The sequence below is a fragment of the Hetaerina americana genome, unplaced genomic scaffold (genome assembly GCF_022747635.1).
Source record: "Hetaerina americana unplaced genomic scaffold, ioHetAmer1.1.p SCAF_5, whole genome shotgun sequence".
Taxonomy (NCBI): Eukaryota; Metazoa; Arthropoda; class Insecta; order Odonata; family Calopterygidae; genus Hetaerina; species Hetaerina americana.
This window is the reverse complement of record NW_027287095.1, coordinates 50,066,532-50,087,367: the sequence shown is the minus strand read 5'-3', so window position 1 is coordinate 50,087,367 and position 20,836 is coordinate 50,066,532. Positions and strand designations below refer to the sequence as shown.

The 20,836-nt window shown below is 37.5% G+C and overlaps 2 protein-coding genes across 2 annotated transcripts; both read left to right on the top strand.

Moving 5' to 3' along the window:
- Positions 1-449: 449 nt before the first annotated feature.
- On the top strand, positions 450-4,104 carry LOC139693673 (ankyrin repeat and SOCS box protein 2-like). Its single transcript, XM_071591911.1, has 3 exons — positions 450-647; positions 3,263-3,571; positions 4,018-4,104. The coding sequence occupies exons 1-3, from the start codon at positions 450-452 to the stop codon at positions 4,102-4,104; spliced, it is 594 nt and encodes a 197-aa protein (XP_071448012.1).
- A 5,244-nt stretch (positions 4,105-9,348) lies between these two features.
- LOC139693671 (transient receptor potential channel pyrexia-like) lies at positions 9,349-14,342 on the top strand. The gene is made up of 2 exons (XM_071591910.1): positions 9,349-10,035; positions 12,057-14,342. Exons 1-2 carry the CDS (start codon positions 9,349-9,351, stop codon positions 14,340-14,342), a joined length of 2,973 nt encoding a protein of 990 aa, XP_071448011.1.
- The last annotated feature ends 6,494 nt before the right edge of the window (positions 14,343-20,836 follow it).

Here is a 20,836-nt window from a genome sequence, read left to right as displayed (position 1 = left end):
AAGATTTATACGCGAGAAACTTGTTCGATCTACATCGGTCTTCGTCTGCCGCACCCGAAGGTCTAGGTGGCGAAGAAGAAGGAGAGAAAGAAGGAGATTACGGTGACATGGAAAATGGACACCCAGAGGAGGTGTCGGAGGATCTGCCGCTACTGCCCATGAAGTCTCCCTACACGCCGATGGGCCTGCCGGTAGCGACCGGGGGCACATCGTTAATGCTTTCCTCCTCGGATCATATAGCTGCTAAGATGAAAATGCTCCAAGCCTTGGTCGAGAACGACCTGAATGCTGTAAACAATTTCGCGCATCTCGCCACTGAGACCTTCGGATCGAAGCGGGCTCCGGCCATTCTGATCGCCTCCGTGCACTGCTCCGGGAAAATCATCCAAGTTCTCCGGGACAATGGTGCGAATCCTGAATGCTATGACAACAACGGTCTCCAACCGATAATGGTGGCCGCGGCCTCCGGAAACGTTGATGCTTTGACGGTGCTCCTAAATGGCAACGCGCACTGTAAGTTTCCCATGAAGTACTCGGGGCTGGCTGAAAGTGATGAAGTGGTCGAAGTGGTGACCAGCGAAGAGGACCACCAAGAAACACCGGAGGAGAAAAACGAGGACGATTTTATGGCCGAAAGGGGGTTTAAGGTACGTGTAATCACTATTTCTACCACAAACTGGTTTACACCTGTCAAAATAACAAGGAGAACATGGAGGTTTTTTGGGAAATTCACATCTCGAAATTCATCACAAAGGGAATTGTTTCAAATCGGTGAGTGCTTACATCTTGGCAGGCGGAAAATTGTAATTTTGGTTAGTTGTGTAAATTGTAATTAAATATTAAATTTAATACAGTTTTCAGAGTCGCTGTCGATCGATTCGTGCACACACGATCTTTGAGAAACAGGCAGCAGGTGGGCCATATCTGACGCCTTTGAGAGAGAGTTTGATGTAAATGGCCGGCGGTAGCTTCCATCCTATGTCATAGATTACTCATCACGTCAACATTCAATGCATTAACTCATTTAATCGCTACGCTGTTATTCCTGTCGCCACATTCTATATAAATTCACGTGGATTTTATAAAAGTTCGATGCCAAAAGAGGAATGTGCAATTAGCGCATGGTAATGCTGTACGCTATGGCAGTTTACCAATATTTTTCCATATTGCGGTTAACTTGGGGTCTGAAACATTCCTTTGTGGACTGATAAACACAAGGAATGGTTTTGAGTTTTTGTCAAGTATGTTTTGCGGTTGAAATTTAACAATTGTAGATTATTTTGAACTGGACAAAAAGGCGAAAGAGATAAAACAGCATAATTTCTATTATATATAATTCGCGCAGTTTGAAATTACTCTACCTAAGTATTTACCATTCAGTACAAGACATGTGTGTAAACGAAGGAAAAGGCATGAAATTATCAACTGAATGAATATGTATAGGAGCTAGTACCTTTATTAGGTGTACAAACTAGGCAAATTGCAAGGAAAATAGAAAACCTAAGATTCATCAGGTTAGTACTTTCATTTAATATAAACCGGCCATTGGCCATAGGTCAAATTGGCCATTGCTCAGGTATGCATTACACCAAGCAATAATAAGGAGGAAGAAGTCGATAGGATATACGATCAGTTAGAGGACATAATCACGTTTGTTCCTGCAGGCAAATACTTAATAGTGGTGGGGGATTGGAATGCGACGGTAGGTGAAGAAATAAATTTTGATGAGGTAGCGATTACGGTTTAGGCACGAGGAATGACCGCGGGGGAAAGCAATTGAGTTCTCCAGGAGACAGGGGTTAATCACCAACAATACATGGTTTAGATACCAAAAAAAAGCTTGCGTATTCACGAAAAATGCCGGGTCACTCAGAAAGGTATCAGTTAGTAACAGAGACGAAAAATACTAAAATTTTCCAATAAATAAAGTTGTTGTAGTCTTCGTCTCAATTATTATGGAACAGTTCCACCGCATCACATCTGAATCTGGAATTTGTATCAGTTAGATTATATTATGTTTAGGCGCAGATTTAGGAACAGCGTGATCAATTCGCACAGTTTCTCGGGAACAATATTGGTGTGACATTTGGAAATTAGAACTGAACTTTCAAAAGTGCGTCATGATAAATTTTGGGAATTTGAGTGGTCCCCTGCCGAATGATTGCCGGAGAATCTGAGGGGTGTGGGATGCAGACACCCGGTGCACTGTGCGGCCGTTGGAGGGAGATTGGAATCATAGGAGGTAAATAAGGGGCGAACTGGAAGACAACAAACACAAGAGTTATTTTATTTCCGAAGTTTTACATTTTGAGAAGAAAGGACTTCGTCTTAATGTTCTCAATTGAGATAACTGAGATAGGGGAGAGTTGCAGAAATTGCAATAGAGAAATTCTTAGTGATGTGTTGTTCCTCATTCAAAACAAAAATGTCATAAAAGAAGGGTAAAATGAAAATCAGCCTACAGAAATGAAAAGCCAGAAATATGATCCAGCTTGAAAAAAGTGCAATAAAGCTTTATCCTAGGAAAAAGCCCGGCAACTTACGGAGTCCTTAGAAATCTTCAATAAGCGTAATCATCAATTCCAGGATATAGCAATTCTGAAATATTTATTTCAAATGAATAAAATTCGACGGTGACGGAAGACTAAGCGCAAGGAAATATCGAGTTTGGAAATTACAGGCAGGTGACGGGAAAACTTAAGAGGTGCTACAGAACGATCATCAGATTGGGAAACCATGATAGTGACTCAGGATGCTTTGTAAAAAATGAGAATTACTTTTCATTCATTTCAATTTCGAAGGTTATTACGTATACGTGCACACTACACCAATACCCTGAAGTATTCCTGGGTTCATGCATCATTGCAGTACCTGTAGAAGTCACAATTGCTAAATTGTCTGTACGCAAAAACGATAAGTTTGAATAAAAAAAATATAATAATAGTTTACCATAAAGTTAGGACCGTAAAAATTAAACGAGCAGATGTAGATTTAGAGGTAAAAATATTCAATGCAGCCATGGTACATTAGTAAACAAAACCTTCTTACCATTATAAATAATACACTTACTTTGTTTTCCCTTAAACACGTTTTATTTCCATTGCTGTTCACACCCACTGGTTACAATTTTCCCATAACCGTTTTATCTTCCATCCTCAATGATCAAGTTTTGGAATTATACTCTACCCCATATCAAAGCTTCATTTAATTTTGTTTTCAATTTAAATCATATGCTCAATCCCACCTTATTGTTTCATTGCAGCTGCCCATTCCTAAGATCGAAGGACGAACCCCACTCCACGAAGCTGCGTTAGCTAGAAATCAAGAATGCCTTGCACTCTTACTGAAACATAAGGCTGAAGTGAATTCTCAGGATTCCGAAGAGAACACTGCCCTCCACTGTGCAGTCTGTGACAACGACGAGGAAAGCGAAATACTGTGTTTCCCCAATGACACAAAAGACCAATGCGTGCAGTTACTGCTAGACTACGGAGCTGATCTCTCAACCCAAAACAAGGAAAAAGAGTCTCCACTTGATTCACTTCTCCATCATGACAAAGCTTCCAAGGGGGTAAAATTTCTCCAAAAATATTTCAACACGCAAATTGAAACGAGCGAAACATGCGGCAGAAAGTGCATAAAACCAAATTTCAAATCCCTCTGTCCGGAAAAGAATCGTCAGATAAGTGTAATTCTCGACCTGATGGAAAAGCTCGACAGGGACCTGCGCCGAAAGATTTTCAGCCACCCCCTTCTCAGGGCTTTCGTCCTGCTTAAATGGTCATCAACGCGAACGATATTTTACTTTTATTTCGCCATATATCTTTTGTATGTCGTGTCCCTATCGTGTTTCGTCACATTGGCGCACTGCGACGTCTTCTACATCTTTGGGCAAGGTTGGGAGTTCAAGACGGCCTTGAGAGGCATCCCGATCTCCAAGGCAATACTAATTACCACGTCACTTTTAGTTTTGATGAACGTCATCGTACAAGCCTTTGTCCTCAAAAACTGTTACAGGTGGAAGTGGGAGATGTGGAGAAATTTATTAGGCCTCCTAACCACTTTCGTCATTCTGGCATACACAGTGCAAGCCAGAACATCTGAGACAGAGAACGGGAGTTACCCAGCTAACTCAACTCCGTTCGACGATGGGTCTACCGGGAGGGATTCTGATAGCATCACAATAATTTCAACATCGCGAATTACTACATCGGCGGAACATCACTTCGATGACTCCCCAAAAACTGCTAAGATTACGGCCCCTGGCTACGCAGGAGATGCACCTGATTGGGTCCTCAATCTGACCGCAGTGACTATCTTCTTAGCATGGTTCGAACTCATGCTCATCATTGGAAGATTTCCGAGGTGGGCATCGCATGCTCTCCTGTTTCAACCGGTGATGATGAACTTCATGCGCATCCTTGTGACCTATGGCTGCCTGCTCATCGGGTTTGCCTTCGCGTTTTTCATATTATTCCGGAAGACTGATACGGATGGTTTTGGGGACCCGTGGCGCGCGTTAACTAAAACCATCGTCATGATGATCGGCGAGTACGAATATCAGGATATTTTTGACCATCACGAGGACTCCAGTCAATCATCAAAGGACCGAGGTCTATGGACACATAATAATCTGCCAGGCATCAGTCGCCTTGCGTTCCTTGTGTTCATCGTCACCACTTCCATAGCGCTGATGAACCTTATGCTCGCCCTTGCTGTCAGCGACACTCAAGAATTGGTGAGGATCAGCAAGGAAAGCCAGATCACGAAACTAGCTCGCGTTGTGGTGCAATGGGGATATTTCATTGAAATGTGTGCGAATTACCAATATTCGCCACCATTCTTGAAGAAGTATCTTCGTGAAAATTTTATCACAAAAATTGACAAGTTACACGACAGGATCCACGACTTTCCAACAGAACTGAAAAAGAGTCTCAGAGAGATCGCCATAAAACAGTCTGCCATGTCACCAGAAAGTATGCAAAAGGTTGAAGCTTTGGTCAGCGCCATTATAGGCCTTGTAGATAGTGACGGAGGAGACCTACGTAATATGAATGCGTTGTTGCGAGCACGATTTGAATCTATCCATCGAAATGAAGACGTCCGAAATTAATTCCTCTCATAAAACATGGTTAATGCTGTGCGACGGTCAATCGAAGTGTTCAACTTTAAAATTTGGTTTAAATAGTGTTATTTGGAATATTCATTCTTTAGAATACACACAGTGGTTCTGCTTCAAAGACATATTTTTCGTGCAATAATGGTTATTTTTATTTTGGTCAATTTTGTGTCAGTTTTTAGCCTTAACTTTATTTATAATATATATCTTTACCACCAAATGAGCACTTTGTATGTTTGATTGTTTTAAATCAATTTACCGTACAACCCACCGCGTAGCTAACGAAAATTGTACCAAAGAGACGAGGTCAGTTATTAAAATGTTATATAAAGTTAACATATGTACCTTGCGGAATGTTCACAATACATTGTCTTAATAAAGTGATTACAAAATAATGTTTTTCGTTATTGGCATTAAGCTCCAAATTTTCACTTCAGCGAAATTTAACCAGCCTGGGAGCAAGGCATGAGAACTTGAGAAAAAAATGTACTTAATTTTTCGCCAGATGCTAAGTAACTTTCCTTATTGCACATGGAGAGCATGTGATAATGAAATAAAAGGTTACAGGCATTCTAAGAAATGGAAATAGTAGAAAATACAAAATCTTTCTTTCCCTGCCTTTGGGAGACTACCAGAGATGAAATTTCATGTTAATTAATGAAGGGTTTTTTTAATGTGTAGATATTTTTATCCCAAATCCTGAAAAATATCAATATTGTCTCATGGCCTTTGAAAATATTAGGAAAAGATCAACACGATTACGTGGGTGTAACTGACTTACGGCATTCTACAATCCTTCCTCACGCGATCTAAATACGAGGTTCGTATTTTACAATTGACCGAAGGTTCGATTTAGTTCCTAGCTGATACGAAAACATACCCGTTCCAATGTCTAACAAAACCTGCTTCATCCTCCAAGTATTCACAAAAAATTGCCCAAAGATTTATCCTCGGCACTTGATTCCTGATACTGAATACTACAGGCCAAACTTTTTTCCATGCCGCCTTTTATAAAAATGATCATACATCTACTCAAAAAACTTTTTGATGACAATTAACTACAACACGTACCTGTAAGTATCATTATCACTGTTAAAGACAGAGAGAATCCTCTTTAACAATTCGAGATCCATAAGCTCGAACGTAATGACTATGGTTCAAAGTATACGATAATATTACATAAATTTATTGCATTCAACAGAATATTTACAATCACAATCATAGTTTATCGTTCGAAAAACAGAAGGTTTAGGTCATCTATTTGAAAACCTATGCTTCAACAACCGTCGCATAAAAGGCGTGCATTACATTATTCAGCAAACAGCAATACGTATATATAACACAAAATGTGAAGAAAGCAATACAATGTCAAAGCATAAATATTAATAGAAATTAAAGTATTTGGGTCAGTAAATAAGAACTTCTTTCTTGATTCTGCTCTAAATTTATGCTTCACGTTAATCATAAATTATATGCTTTTGAATCCATAATTAAAATAAAATTTAAAGAATGCTCTGTTAGGTTTTAACATTTGCACACAATACTGATCCCGCAAATTATAAGTAGTTCTTTGTACAAGAAGTTATTTGTTCTCACTTCTTACACAGAATAATTTCAGTATCTTGTGAAAGTACGAGGGTTACTATTTATATTTTGAGCCTTGACAACACTAAGTGCTTCCAGCGCCATCTTAAAGTTTGACCCTCTTAGCGCTAACTTTGTTCAGAATTTTTTTTCGTTTGATCATAACTTGTGTTGTTAGCAGTGACTCGAAAATTCTGTTTCAGCGAAAAAATTGAGTTAACTCATAAATACTTTCGTGCGATGATTTTTTAAAACTTTCGACGTGGATTATCAAGACAGGAGTGCATCGATCAACTTACTTCCACCTTTGGCAATGAAGCCCCATTCTTCGCCACTGTGAAACGCTGGTAGAACAAATTCCATCATGACCGCCGTTCGCTCAGCGACGAAAGTCGTGAAGGTCGTCCAACACCAGTTGTTGAGCCAGAAAACTTTGATGCTGTGCTAGAACTAGTAAAGGAAGATCGTCATGTGACTTGTCGTGAGATTGAAGCATCCTTGGGGATTAGTATGGCGAGCATCAATAAGATATTTCATGAACATTTAGCTGTGAAAAAATTTGTTCGCGTTGGATTCCGCATAATTTGACAAAAGCTCAAAAAGATGCTCGTGTCAATTGGTGCAAAGAAATGCTCAACAAATACAATCACGGTGCATCAAAAGCTGCGTATCGCATAACATCTCCACAGATAACGAATCTTGGATCTATGCGTTTGAGCCCGAAACCAAATAGTAATCCACAGTATGGGTCTTCCAAGACGAGCCAATTCCGACAAAAGTGATTCGTGCACGAAGCACATCAAAGCAAATGATCACCTGTATCTTCGGAATAACTGGACATATGGCAATCGTACCGTTAGAGGAACGTAGAACCATGAAATCTGAATGGTACACGAGCATTAGCTTGCCAGAAGTGCTCAGTGAAATACGGGAAAATAAGCGGAAACGAAGGATCATTCTTCATCATGAAAATGCAAGCTCTCACAGATGGGCTGAAACAACTACCTATTCGACTGACCAAAACGTCGAATTCATGGGCCATTCTCCGTACAGCCCTGATTTAGCACCAAATGACTTCTTTTAAATCGCGTGTATTAGGAAAAGATTGCATGGCCAACGTTTTTCGGCGCCTGAAGAAGCCGTTGATGCATTCAAAAATCATGTCTTGGAGGAACCTCAATCGGAGTGGAAAAAGTGTTACGAAAATTGATTCGAGCGCATACGAAAGTGTATTGATTATCATGGAGAATACTCCGAAAAACAATAAAGCCATTTGAACAATTAATTACTGTGTTTTCATTATTGGGTTGAAAATATAAATAGCAACCCTCATACATACGTCTCAGTGGTAACTATTCACACAATGAGAACGAGAGATGTGAGCGCTCAATTTTATTTATTTTCCTGCAATAACTTTTATTTTTCTTTTCTTAAGGTTATTACACTCTTCATGAAGTTAAAATATGCTTCACTCCAATATTGGCAGTTTAAAATTCAGGCCAGAAAAACCTTTAGTCGTTTGTGCGCATTTAATTGGATGTATCCCGTTTTGTCAATCAAACTAGAAAATACTCCTCCCTTTCAAACTTTCCTTCGGGATAACTTATTTCCCGATTAAATCTTTGGTTATTTCCAAATGGGTTTCTTGCGATCCCTTTCCTGCCGCTTTGCCCACTCCTCGAAAACAAACCCCCCACGAACTTTCACCCTGGACTACAAAACCGAATAGATGAGAAAAATTAAGTTGACATAAGTACTAAGACAATCTTGATATTAAAACCTGTCAGATATATATTTTTTGCGTTTAACATAGAAAATACTGAGAATATAGCATCTAGATAGTAAGTGACAACGTTCCTCCCTTCATGTTTCCGATCCACTACCATCCACCCACTTCCCCTCAGACTGAAACCACAATAAATGGCTGCTGAGATAAGTCAAACCCATCATTACTATTGCCCTTGATGATGCATTAAGACTTGGAAACGCGAATGAATACTATAAATCAATATCTATGCAACCTCACAAATATATTTCATCATTAGTGCATAAGTTACATAAAATAACGCGAGTCATCACCAATGTCATCAAGTCTCAAGAAATGCTTCATTTAAAATTGTTATTTGGATTTCAGTTAAAAGTAAAAATCTCAAACACATTTGGCCGAAAACATCGATCAAAGAACGCACGTCCCAAGCTTCATTTGGGCTCAAAGAGTGAAGACGTTTACGGAAAATAAACGAAGAAAAAACTGTCCTGGAATTTGATACACCCGTTATAAAATTATTCCACAGAATCTCACCCCTACCACTCATTTCCACTTCTAAAAATCCTCTGGGAGAAATGCTTCATTTGGGTCTGGATGCAGTCCCAAATATATGCCAATTTTTATATTTATAACAGATAACAGACGCGAAAATGTCGTAAAGCCTTATCGCCCATTTATAATCGTTGGATAAAATTTATCTACCCTTGCGGCAATTCAATAACTATATATACCTATACATAAGTTTTCCGTATCATCTGAAGGAACCGATTCCGTATCAGGGCGTCTCTGGCATTAGCAGTGCTTATCGTAGGCAATAAGTTATCAAGGCAGTGTTCTTGCCGGATGTTGCCGCTACTAACTCGCTTTCAGTGCTACCATGGACGAAGTCACATCAAGAGTATTGGGAGAACTAAGAGGAAGGGGACGAAACCCTTCGGATGGAGTGAATAGCGCTTTCGCAGAAGAAACCATACCATTTATGGACGAAGAAAATGGTGGCAGTCATATTCCATATCCAGACCCAGAGAACGTCGCGACACCTGTCAGATGCGAAGGCGAGCCAAAAGGGTTTGTGTGGACCGAGGACGAAGCGGGGAGAAATCCAAGAAGATCGGGAATTCTCTTTTCGTCCCTCCAGCGCCGGACAAACAGCCTCAATGACGATCGTGATGGTTTCGCCCTGCTCCAAGCTATAGTTCAAGGCAACACTGAAGAAGCCTATAAATGGATTTCTTGGCATCTTTCGAAGGGGTCGCTCATTAAACTCAGGTTTGGAATTAGCAGAGAAACTGCACTGATCATCGCTTCGTCAGGGAGCAACCTGGGAATCATTAATGCCCTTCTTAGCGCGGGCGTGGACCCTAATGAGGCGGACTGGTTCGGACGTACACCTTTACTCGTGGCGACGGCTTCCGGGAGACACGAACACGTGAAGGCACTGTTGCAGAAAAGTGCCAACCCAAACTTGAGCTACAAGAAGTCAGACAAAACGAAAACATCCGAATGCCAGGAGGATAATGAGTGGCGTAAGATTGAAGAGGAATATTTTTGTGAAAAAATTTCGGTGAGTCGATTTTTCTGGAAGATATTTAAGAACACATCGGAAAAGACTAATTTTTCTTACAGTAATTTCATGCAGATGTAAAATTAAGCTTAAATTAATTTGAGAATCCGAGCATTATAAGGCTTATCATCCATTAAAGAAATTGAGTATCCAGAAATACAGCTCTTATAATATATTTACTATTTTGTCGGGTATCATTTACTTTTGAGATATTTTACTATCCACAATGTTGCTATATAATGAAAAATGTGAATTATGAAAACTTGCACAATTGCCATTTCTAAATAATGAAATGGGTATGCTTACCATAATACTTATTCATGAGATAAATATTAATGGCACATATTTCGTCTCTACAAACCATGGTTAACCGTAATAAATATACTGCAGTCTACAAATTAAATAATATCAAAAAGTTTTTTATTTACTGTAAATACAGTTTTGAAGTTGAACTATGCAAATAGCTGCCATTGCTAGAGATATTAGAGTCTATATCTAGAGTCTTTAACTCTTTTAATTTTGTGGAACTCCAAGCAGCTTATTAGCCTCAAGTTGAACTTTATTTGTAAGATAACCATCATTCAAGTTACTGTAAGCTCATCTGTTTTCCTGTTTAGAGAAAATTCATGAGAAAAAAGTCTTCTTTACATGCTTGCTGTAGCTAGCAATTGAAAAAAATTATTCAGTGACCTTAATCAATTTTCGCCAATGTTCCTCCAGCACACATATTAACTACAGCTCAAGATATTTTTACTTTGACGGTAAATTAACACAACTTTCATTTTCTAATTTCTTCTGTATTAATAATTTAATTAAAAGAAAGACTTCATAAATGGTCTGGTGCTGAGGCACCATTTAAGTGAAAGGAAATATGTCCACAATGATGCACATATTACAATGAATCTTTACAAGCTGAAAATAAACAATTTGTTAAGTCTTCTAGGTATAAGACATTTACAAATTCACAATATTCTATAATAGAGGAATTACAGATCATGAAAGGAGGTGATGTAGGTCAAGAAATAGTTTTAAAATTTAACTAAAACACCCTGCACATCAATGGTGAGATGCTGTAGTTTTGTGTGGCAATGTGGAAAATGTGCAGGAGGACCAACTCCTATTTTAGTCAATTAAGTTTCTTTCCTATTTTTCTGATGATGCTTTTTTCACACTTTCAGCACAATAACTCCAAAATTAGTGTTAATATTATCACCTCCAAACATATTTATCTTCATTCTACTATGTGTAACTGAATTTTGATGGTCATGTGTTACAGTATCAGAATTTTTTTTAGGAATTCCTCAAAACATAGCTAATTAATTCAAATAACTCATAGTTTATCAAGGTACTGCACAGTTACTGAAAATACACATAAAATATTGGTAATTTGGTACTTACACCAATTAATTTACATCCAGAAATTACCTCTGCAAAATTTTTTTAAATATTTTATTATTTAATTCAATAGTGTCATTCTTTACTCTTCGCATAAAAAATTCTCATCTACTTTGAAGTTTTGAAATATTTCTCATATCAGTTTACTGATGTGTATGCTGGTGTTACATTAATGGTGGTGTTTAAGGAAGTGGAATGCAATGTAATTGTTACGTCTAGTATTGCAACTTGTCTTTCCTCCCAAAAATAATATTTATCATATAAAAGGCAAGCAATGGTTTAAGAGTGGACGTGCCACTCACACATTCTTCTTGTGTGCTCATATGAGCAAATGGTTCTTGATCTGAAATTTTGATATCACTCTTAATATTCAGGCAGGACAATAAATTCAATTCTTAAAAACCAGCACATTCCTAGTTTTTCAGTACATACAGAAACCATGGTGGCACACCATAAATTTGGCAACACTTGCCAAAGTATTTAAGACATGACCACATAAATATTTCATGTGAATGGGTACTGTACTAGAATAAATATCCAGTAGCTAAGCCACATTGATTATATTACTCTATCCCCAAATATTTGTTCTATACCACAGAATTATGGAGACAAATATGCCTTTTCAGCTTCCTGATATCAGCATTGAAGGGTACACCCCACTTCACTTAGCAGCTCAGACAAACAACTTAGAATGCTTGAATCTCCTTCTAGAATCCAAAGCAGACCCAAATGCTATGGACAATAACAATCTCACACCCATTATGTTGGCTGGGGAAGGGTTGGATGCTGAAGACCATGATGCCATTATTGCCTATGAAAAAATTATTGAAGCATTTCTGCGGGAAAGAGCTTATTTGAAAGTGACTGGAGTAGAGACAACAGGAAACACTGTGCTTCATAGAGCAGCAGAGCTAGATGCCAAAAATGCTTTGAGTTTACTATTAAAAAATGGGTGTGACCCCAACCAGTGTGAAAATGATCTAACACCACTTCATGTAGCGATACAAACAGCTGTCAAATCCTGTGCACCTGATCCTTCATGCCTATCCATTCTTCTCAACTATGGGGCTGATTTGTCCCAGGAAAATGAACAAGGTCATTCAGCTCTGAAAATAATTATGACTCAAATATCCCGTCCAAAAAAGTTTCTCTACTCAGTCCTTGATAGACAAATTAATCTAACCAATGAAGCTTGTGATTCGGGTAAAGAGGTCAATGTGAATTTCCAGGCTGTGAGTCCAGGAAATCATGACCAACAAGAGAGGGTTCTTTATGCACTCTTAGAAGAGGAGAGCATAAGCCGATGGATACGATATGACCTATTTCGTCATCCACTTCTAAAAGCCTTTGTGATACGCAAGTGGTCACGTTTGAAAAAGTTTTTCTATGTGTATGTAGGTGTGTATCTTATCCATGTGCTTTCTCTCTCAGCATTCGTAACTTTGGCCCACAGCGACGTATTTAATTTGTTTGGTGGTGGTTGGAGAAATGCAATAATACAAGAGGGTATTCCAATTTCAAAGTTTTTTGTAATTGCTACCTCTATCCTGGTTTTGGTGAATATTTTATGGATGTGTTATGTTTTCCCTAATCGATACCCTTGCAGTTTTGAGGCAATAAGAAATATTGTGGGAAGTGCTTTATCGATAGCAGTGTCTGTCCTCACTGTTTATGATGGGGATTCTTATTCCTTTATAGCTAGATTATCCACAGCTAATTTTCTAGATAATCGTGAGAGCATAGAACCATCTTCTGCTTCAGATGACAGTGCTGTGCTGGCAGATGGCTCAAACTTTGAGCTAAGCTATACTCAGGAAACACCTATCCTAATGGGAGAAGACTCACTAAACCAGAGGACTGACTCAAGCAGCATTCAATCAATAGTTAACCACTGCACAGCCATTGCAATTTTTCAGGCATGGCTAGACCTCATGCTACTAATGGGGCGTTTTCCTTGGGCATCTGATGCATTACTTTTCACAGCGGTACTCAAGAATGTACTACGTGTCTTAGCCACATATGGTTACATGATTGCTGGGTTTGCCTTTGTATTTTTCCTTGAATTTCGTGAAGTCAATATATTTGCATTTGGAGACCCATGGAGGGCATTATTAAAGACCATGGTGATGATGATGGGTGAATATGATTACATGGAAACATTTGCAGATGATAAAGACAACTTAGTTCAGGTAGCAAACAAGCTTCCAATATACATCCAAGTCATTTTTCTTGGCTTCATTGTAATTGCATCAATTGCCCTGATGAACTTGATGTTGGGTCTAGCAGTCAGTGACACACAAGAATTAGCAGAAGAAAGTTCACAGAGGCAATTGATGAAGCTGGCAGAGAGTGTAGTTCATTGGGGATCTGCAGTGTTTGCCCTTGAAAGACTATGTCATAAATATCCTAGGATTAAAGACTGGTTTAAAAAGTGTCGAATAATTCCAATAGAGTTAAAATTTCCAATAAACTTCACAGAAACAGTTTTACCTAGGCAAATTATGAAGGAATTATCAGAAATCGCAATGAAAAATCAGGACCTCAAACAAAAGCATGAGAAAGGTATGGAGTCTCCCAAGAAATCCAATATTCCAAGGAAAGTGCAGCCAAACACTTCCAGGGGCTCAGCTGCATTTGCCCCCAAAACTTCTGCTCACATATCAGAATATTCTGAGAAATCAGATGACAAGGAAATAATTGGGAATTTGAGAATAGATATAGCAGAGCTACGACAAGAACTGGCTGAAATTAAGGAGTTATTGGAAAATTATTTTCATGGGAATGATCACCACAGCCCAATAATAAGGAATAATCAGAGCAATGATTCTACTCATAACACCAGGAAATTTCGTTCATTATTGTACCATTCTATAAGAAAAAGAAGGGGCAATGTAGCAGTACCAGAAAAATAACATGCTTGATAGTATCCTTTGCTCTTAGTGTCAAATTTCACCAATGGTTAGATTGAATAAGCTCAAAAAGGTTATCTAATTTTCCAAAAACCAGATTATAGAAGATGCTAAGTGTAGAGAGGGTAAAAGAAGTCTTTCAATCTTCACCTGAACTACAGGATTACAATCAACTGCACTAAGGAATATGGCAAGTTAGAGTGCCACTGCTATCAAATGACCCTACTGAATGGATAACAAAAATTATACCTTCTCCTTACTTCTAATCTAAGCAGTAGCATGTAAAGGATATATTTATTCTTCAGGCAAATGCCACTACTGCTCAAGTAAATACCCATTATTACACTTTTGTACTTGCATTATGACACATGTAAACAACTAAGTATTACAACAGAGAAATGCCAATATTTATATTTTGTAACATATTTTACCATCCATTAAATTTTCTAACCAATAAAAGATCTATGTCCATAAGTGATTTGTGCTACCTGACATATAGTGATGAGTCTACTGTATCTTTAATCTTCAGTGATATCTTTTAAAATGTGCCAAAAATAAACTATGTATAAATTAAATACTAATAACCTGTGAACGTTTTGTCCATGTTCATTTATCATTCCATTCTTTTTCCTGATAAGAGGACTTTTAAGAAAGGATAATTGTCTAAAATCAAAACATTTCTAAATAAGTACAAAATATTGCCTATCCTAAGCTACTCAACAGTCAATCAATTTACTGGCTAGGAAAACTACTTCTAATCTCAAATGTGATATAATTACATTTGAGTCATACATAATGCTTGAATGTATGCATGAATTTGTCAGAAAACAGAAACCCCAAAAAACTACTCCTGTATTGAGTAAGAATACAAATTGGATATATTGGTCAAATTCAACTAAGTTACTTTGAATAAATTAAAAATTCTATAGGACTAAATTCCCAATCTAAATATTTCAATGTCAGATGCACGATTTGTGAACCATAAGTTTACCCCAAGTTCCCACAGCCCACTAAAAAATAGATATTACTTACCACATACTAACTAGCAGAAAGTATTATCCACAAAGGTTCCTAAATATCTAAAAATCACTGGGCTCAACTTATATTTCTTAAAGATAATTAACATGTAGTATACGAATATAATTACATGAAATGTAAATTCAATTGTCATAACCTCAAGCCAAAATTTCCATACCTCAAGATAAATTTTGTTAATGCTCACAAACTAGTAATGTGGAAGCTGGAGACTAGTGGAAGGTGATTTGAAGAATAACGGACCATGAATGTACTGCCCTGTTGTCTTTGATGAACAAAAGTATTTCAATAAAGTCCCTACTAGTTGAGAAATATGATCCTAGAGTGAACCATTAATCCATACTAGACAAAAACTGAAACATTGTAACAAAAATCACAAATGCAAAGGTTGCATATCAAAAATGAAAATAAAGAAAACTGATAGGGGAAAATGAAATATCCCAAAGAACAAAATGTTTATGCCCTTGTTTTTCTATAAAGCATGAACTACCAACTTAATTTCCAATCACAATTCAGTGCCTAAGATACTATATGAAGTCAAGTAGGCCAAGGGCTATAAACAAGAGCAGAGATGCCAATCTTCAATTATAAGTGTTTACTAATGCTTTCCAAAATGACATATTTCCTCCACAGCATTTTCCAAATACCGATTTCTCCAGAACATTCACCAAATTCACACTTTTACAAACAAATAAAATTCCTTGAGTTTCTCAAATTTTCAAAGTTCCAGACACCCGACACTGAGCAACACCAAGGTCAACAGAATACATATTTACATTGTAATAGAGCTATTGCCCTGGAGTACTCAAGCAATACTTTTCCAGAGAACGAGTAGGGATTAAAATTTGGCAACTGGTTAATGAATGCCTTAATTTCATATCAGGCCATTACTACCAGAACAGATCATTTAAATAAAAATTCACAAGAAGGAATATGCAGAGTAGTACTGTGTCCTGCAAATATTTCCCAGTTCATTAAGTCAAGCTCATAAAAATTCCTAGTATTTTGTTTAATGAAACTCATGTAGGCTTGTTGTGCTTCATCACGGAGTTTTAAGCTTAAACTCATCATTCATTAAACATTGTTTGCATTGGAGTAAGCAACTGCCCTTAAAGCCAAAAACTTGTAAAAATAAGGAAATAGAATATTACAGAGCTTCAACTGTGGTGTTTTGTGCATCCATGCACATACCATCAGTTCGTAGAATTAGTGCATCATTACAGAGATGCTATCTGCCATCATCAGCCATTCCTTCTTGAAGAAAAAGTGTCGAACACGTGAAAACTGAATGATATACAATATTCACAAACATCACTTTTTAGTAGCCAAACCTCTAAGCTATACGTATCACTCATTTGCAGACATATTCAGACTACACCAGAGGTTTGGGAATTATTACTACCCAAGAATAGGAAATTTATTTCATTGGATTCATGTAAGTATTATGATACTCGGAAAATAGAAAATAGTGAACACTCCAGTATTTGAATCAGTTGCAGTGATTGAAACACCCCTCCAGTATTCTCCTGCACTGCTGCGGATAATAAAACATTTTTAGATGGTGGATAATTCTTAGTGCTGGCTTTGTAGGACAGTGGATTGGCTCCGGCCTCTTTGCAGCATGTTTTAGGGCAATGAGGTTGGATTTCCAGTGGTATGAGTATGTATGCATATACTATATACATACATAATGTTGCTGCATATTTTCCAGGAGTTGACTCATGGTTGGCAACAGAACGGAGTTACAGATAAGTTTTATACCACTCCTCAATCTATACCTTGATATAACCCTTCCGCTTTAATGCATACAAAATCTCATTTTTTACTGACTGTAGTTCCATTAGCACACAACATCATCAGATGACAAGACATGGCATGTTAGCAACATGGGAATGTACATGTGCAGCTGGGAGAGGAAAGGATGTATTAAGGGAGTGTTGGGTACATTAGGGGGAAGATTAAGTGGAAGAGAGAGGCTTCGAGGGCTACAAATATTGCAAGTCCTTTCTGTAGGGTATCTCCTCTGCTCTTCCAACCATCAATGAGTATATATACTACCAACTTGTTGTACATTGTCCTCTGATGATGCTGCATAATGTTCCATGTTGATAGCATAAAAACCATGGTCGAGGTAAATAAAATGACATGTGAAAATTGCAATTCAATTTTATCATACTTTCTAGAATGAAATATTTCCACCAAGCTACACCAGAGATGTTCCCATACTAGAGATCCATCAAAGTGTTCGGTGTTAAGCCTAACTAATTATTTAGATTAATTTCTGAGTTCAACTCCAGCCCAAGGTGCGGTGATTTGGGTTTGATAGCAAAATGTGTTCATTTTCAGTTCTACAAACCAACAGGTTTGATTCTGTGAGGGCAGGTGGTGAAGATGGCTGAAGATCTGGGAGTATCTTCTACATCCAGAATGGGATTGGTTTTAGTTATAAAATGGTTTCAAAGAATATATAAATTGCAATCTCAATAATAAGAGATTCAGCTATCAAAACAATAAAAAACTCAATTTCCTAAACCTAAATATTGGAAGCCTTAGCTGTCTAAAAAATACGTACATATCTTAACAGACTTCAACAATGATCTAATGCAATCATGATCAATGAACAATAATTTCACCTTCTTTCATAACACTACAGTTTGTCAAAGATGGAATCCAATAAGTATTTTTTTATGCTTCAACTGATGAAGGTAGAAAAACATGAAAATGGCTGTGAACCCTATATCTATGTTATCTATGGATATTTTTAAGTTTAAATCATAATATGATAAATTACTAAATAGCACCAGAAATATTTTGACAGTAAAAATATACACAGATCACATTTCAATGAAATATATAGTTAAGAAATAAATGTGTAATTGTTACTATTTGCATTGTCCATTCAACTGTTGGAAAGATTTAGCTTTTGTTTCAGGATCATAGCCGTTAACCCATAACTCATCTCAAACTATGATATTTTTTAGAAAGCCTGATTCATCATTTTGCAGCTTGGAGCAAGTCCCTTGGAGCATCAATTGCAGCACAAAATTCTAGATGTCGACGAGATAAAAAGAGTTCCAAGAAACTGAGGGAGATTCAGCGACAGTAACTTTTAACTGAGTCATCTGTTAAATGTGCATTACCATGCAACAATTTAGAGTGTAAAAATCATTTGCCTTGAGCGAGATATGAACCCGGATACCTCAATGTCCAGCTGAGTGCTTTAATCAGTTAAGCTAGTCAGCCAAGACATCCTCTTGCACTCCAAATTTTTGAGAATGTGACAAGACAGCAGATGACCATTCTGATAAAGGACTCGGCCAATTGTTTTGAAAAGTGGAAAATATACTAGGATATATGTGTTACATCCCAAAGTCAGTACTTAGAAGGGGATTAAAGCCTCTTGTTCTGGGTAGGCTATCTTTTTCAAAATATTGCATGGCTGGATACTTTCTGAACAAACCTCTTATGATTCTGATGGTAAGCCATTAGAAGTTGGAGTAAATCAAAAGGAAATTATTTATTGCATTAACAGTGACAACCTAAATGCTTGGTAAGTGGCTGCTGAAGGTGACAATGAACAAAATAAAAGATGTAGATTCCAGTTTTAATTTGTCATACAATCAAAGGTGGTGGCATATTGAAAAACAGATGGAGTTGATGTGAGAAGGAAGAGATATGGTTGACAATGATTCTATGGACAAGGAACTAACAAGATGATGAATGCTCTTTACATCAGTCATTTGCACATGGATCAAGATTTTTCTAGAATGATATTTTATGACAATGGTCAAAATCTGTGAAGAAGATGAATAGCAACAGAAAACAATGACAATGTGACAATGGCAAAGGCTCAGTAACTTTCCTTTTGTCTCCATTTTAAAGCTTCATTTTTAAGGTTTACAGTTTTTCCTGCATCTAGAAGTAATTTAAATCGTGTGTTTCCTTACATTATAAAGTATGAATAGTTGAAAAATATTTAAAAGCCTTTCTCGCACAAGGAAAAATTTTGAGGGGGTTTATTTGGTCTATAGTTGGCACAACTTCACGACACTGAGTACTTCAGCAGTAACGTTCAGTGTGAATAAAACGGTGTGAGTTGAGAGAGGAAATCAGCTGATCTGATAGTTATGAGGGAGATGCGAAAAGTAAGTTCTCCTATTGTTTTTCATGAAAAATCAAATTTATTCTCAACTTTGTGTACATTGTATGAAAGGCTGAGCATTTAGCTTATTTCCTACATAGTCGCCTTGATGATCAATCACTTTTTGCATCCTTGTAAGCAGGTTTTTAATACCAGCATTGTACCTTTCTCCCGCCACATTGCAAAGCCAACTGACGACTGCTTCTTGCATTTCCTCATCTAACTTGAATTTCTGACCTCCAAGGTGTTTTTTGAGAGCAGGAAACAAGTGGTAGTCGCTGGGGGCAACGTCCGGGCTGTAAGGAGGGAGATGGATGATATCCCAGGCGAATTCATTGAGTAGGGTGTTCATTTGATGTGACACATGGGGACATGCATTGTCATGATGCAAACATACTCCTTTGGTGAGACACCTTGTTGTAACCAAGGACCTCTGACACAATGACAGCTGCTCATCGTGGTCATTTTCCTGGCCATCAAAAAACTCCCTGCACCACTCCGGCACGTTTTTGATGTCCATATCCTTCTCACCACAAACTTCAACTAAATGGCGATGAATTTATATTGGAGAAGCAGTCATCAGTTGGCTTCGCAACACGGCAGGAGATAGATACGATGCCGGTATTAAAAAGCTGCTTACAAGGATGCAAAAAGTGATTGATCGTCAAGGCAACTATGTAGAAAAATAGCTAAATGCTCAACCTTTTCAACGATGTATGCAAAGTTGAGAATAAATTTGATTTTTCATGAAAAAAAAGGGCACCTTACTTTTCCAATCGCCCTTGTATGTTTGGTGGTTTTACATCAAATATATACTTGGAGAGTCATTTTCCAAACCATTCATTTCCAATGATATTATCAAGGCTGTATTGCTACGTTATTTTTCATTTATTGTATGATATCATTCTTGTTCTAGTACAACTATATAATTTTTTGTATAATTTTATGATGGCAAAGTATATTAAGAAAATAAACAGCCAATATATTGTTTAAGTTTTCATGAAATGGTAATTGTTAGTTCAAAAAGAGGACCTTTTCTCATATACTTCGTATATATATGATGGAACTTTCCCTTTGCCAGCTAGATATCAATAAAAAAATTCCCGGTTCACTGATCTAAGTCACGGTTTTGCTGACATTGTGCATTTCCTTGAAGCAAAGTTTTTTCAAACAATGGTTAACATTCACAATAATTCTTTGAATAAAAAGAGAACTTAGGAAATATTTCGCTTTCACAAGTTAATTGAGTAGTAAACATACTTCTTCACAAAACTCCTCATAATAATATATCATCAAATGAAAAGGTGGCCTTGCTACAGAA

Coding starts and splice junctions, on each gene's coding strand:
- LOC139693673 (XM_071591911.1), top strand. CDS start 450: ATGGTGGCCGCGGCCTCCGGAAACGTTGATGCTTTGACGGTGCTCCTA. Junction 648..3,262: donor TGGCCGAAAGGGGGTTTAAG/GTACGTGTAATC, acceptor GTTTCATTGCAG/CTGCCCATTCCTAAGATCGA. Junction 3,572..4,017: donor ATGACAAAGCTTCCAAGGGG/GTAAAATTTCTC, acceptor AAACTGTTACAG/GTGGAAGTGGGAGATGTGGA.
- LOC139693671 (XM_071591910.1), top strand. CDS start 9,349: ATGGACGAAGTCACATCAAGAGTATTGGGAGAACTAAGAGGAAGGGGA. Junction 10,036..12,056: donor ATTTTTGTGAAAAAATTTCG/GTGAGTCGATTT, acceptor ATGCCTTTTCAG/CTTCCTGATATCAGCATTGA.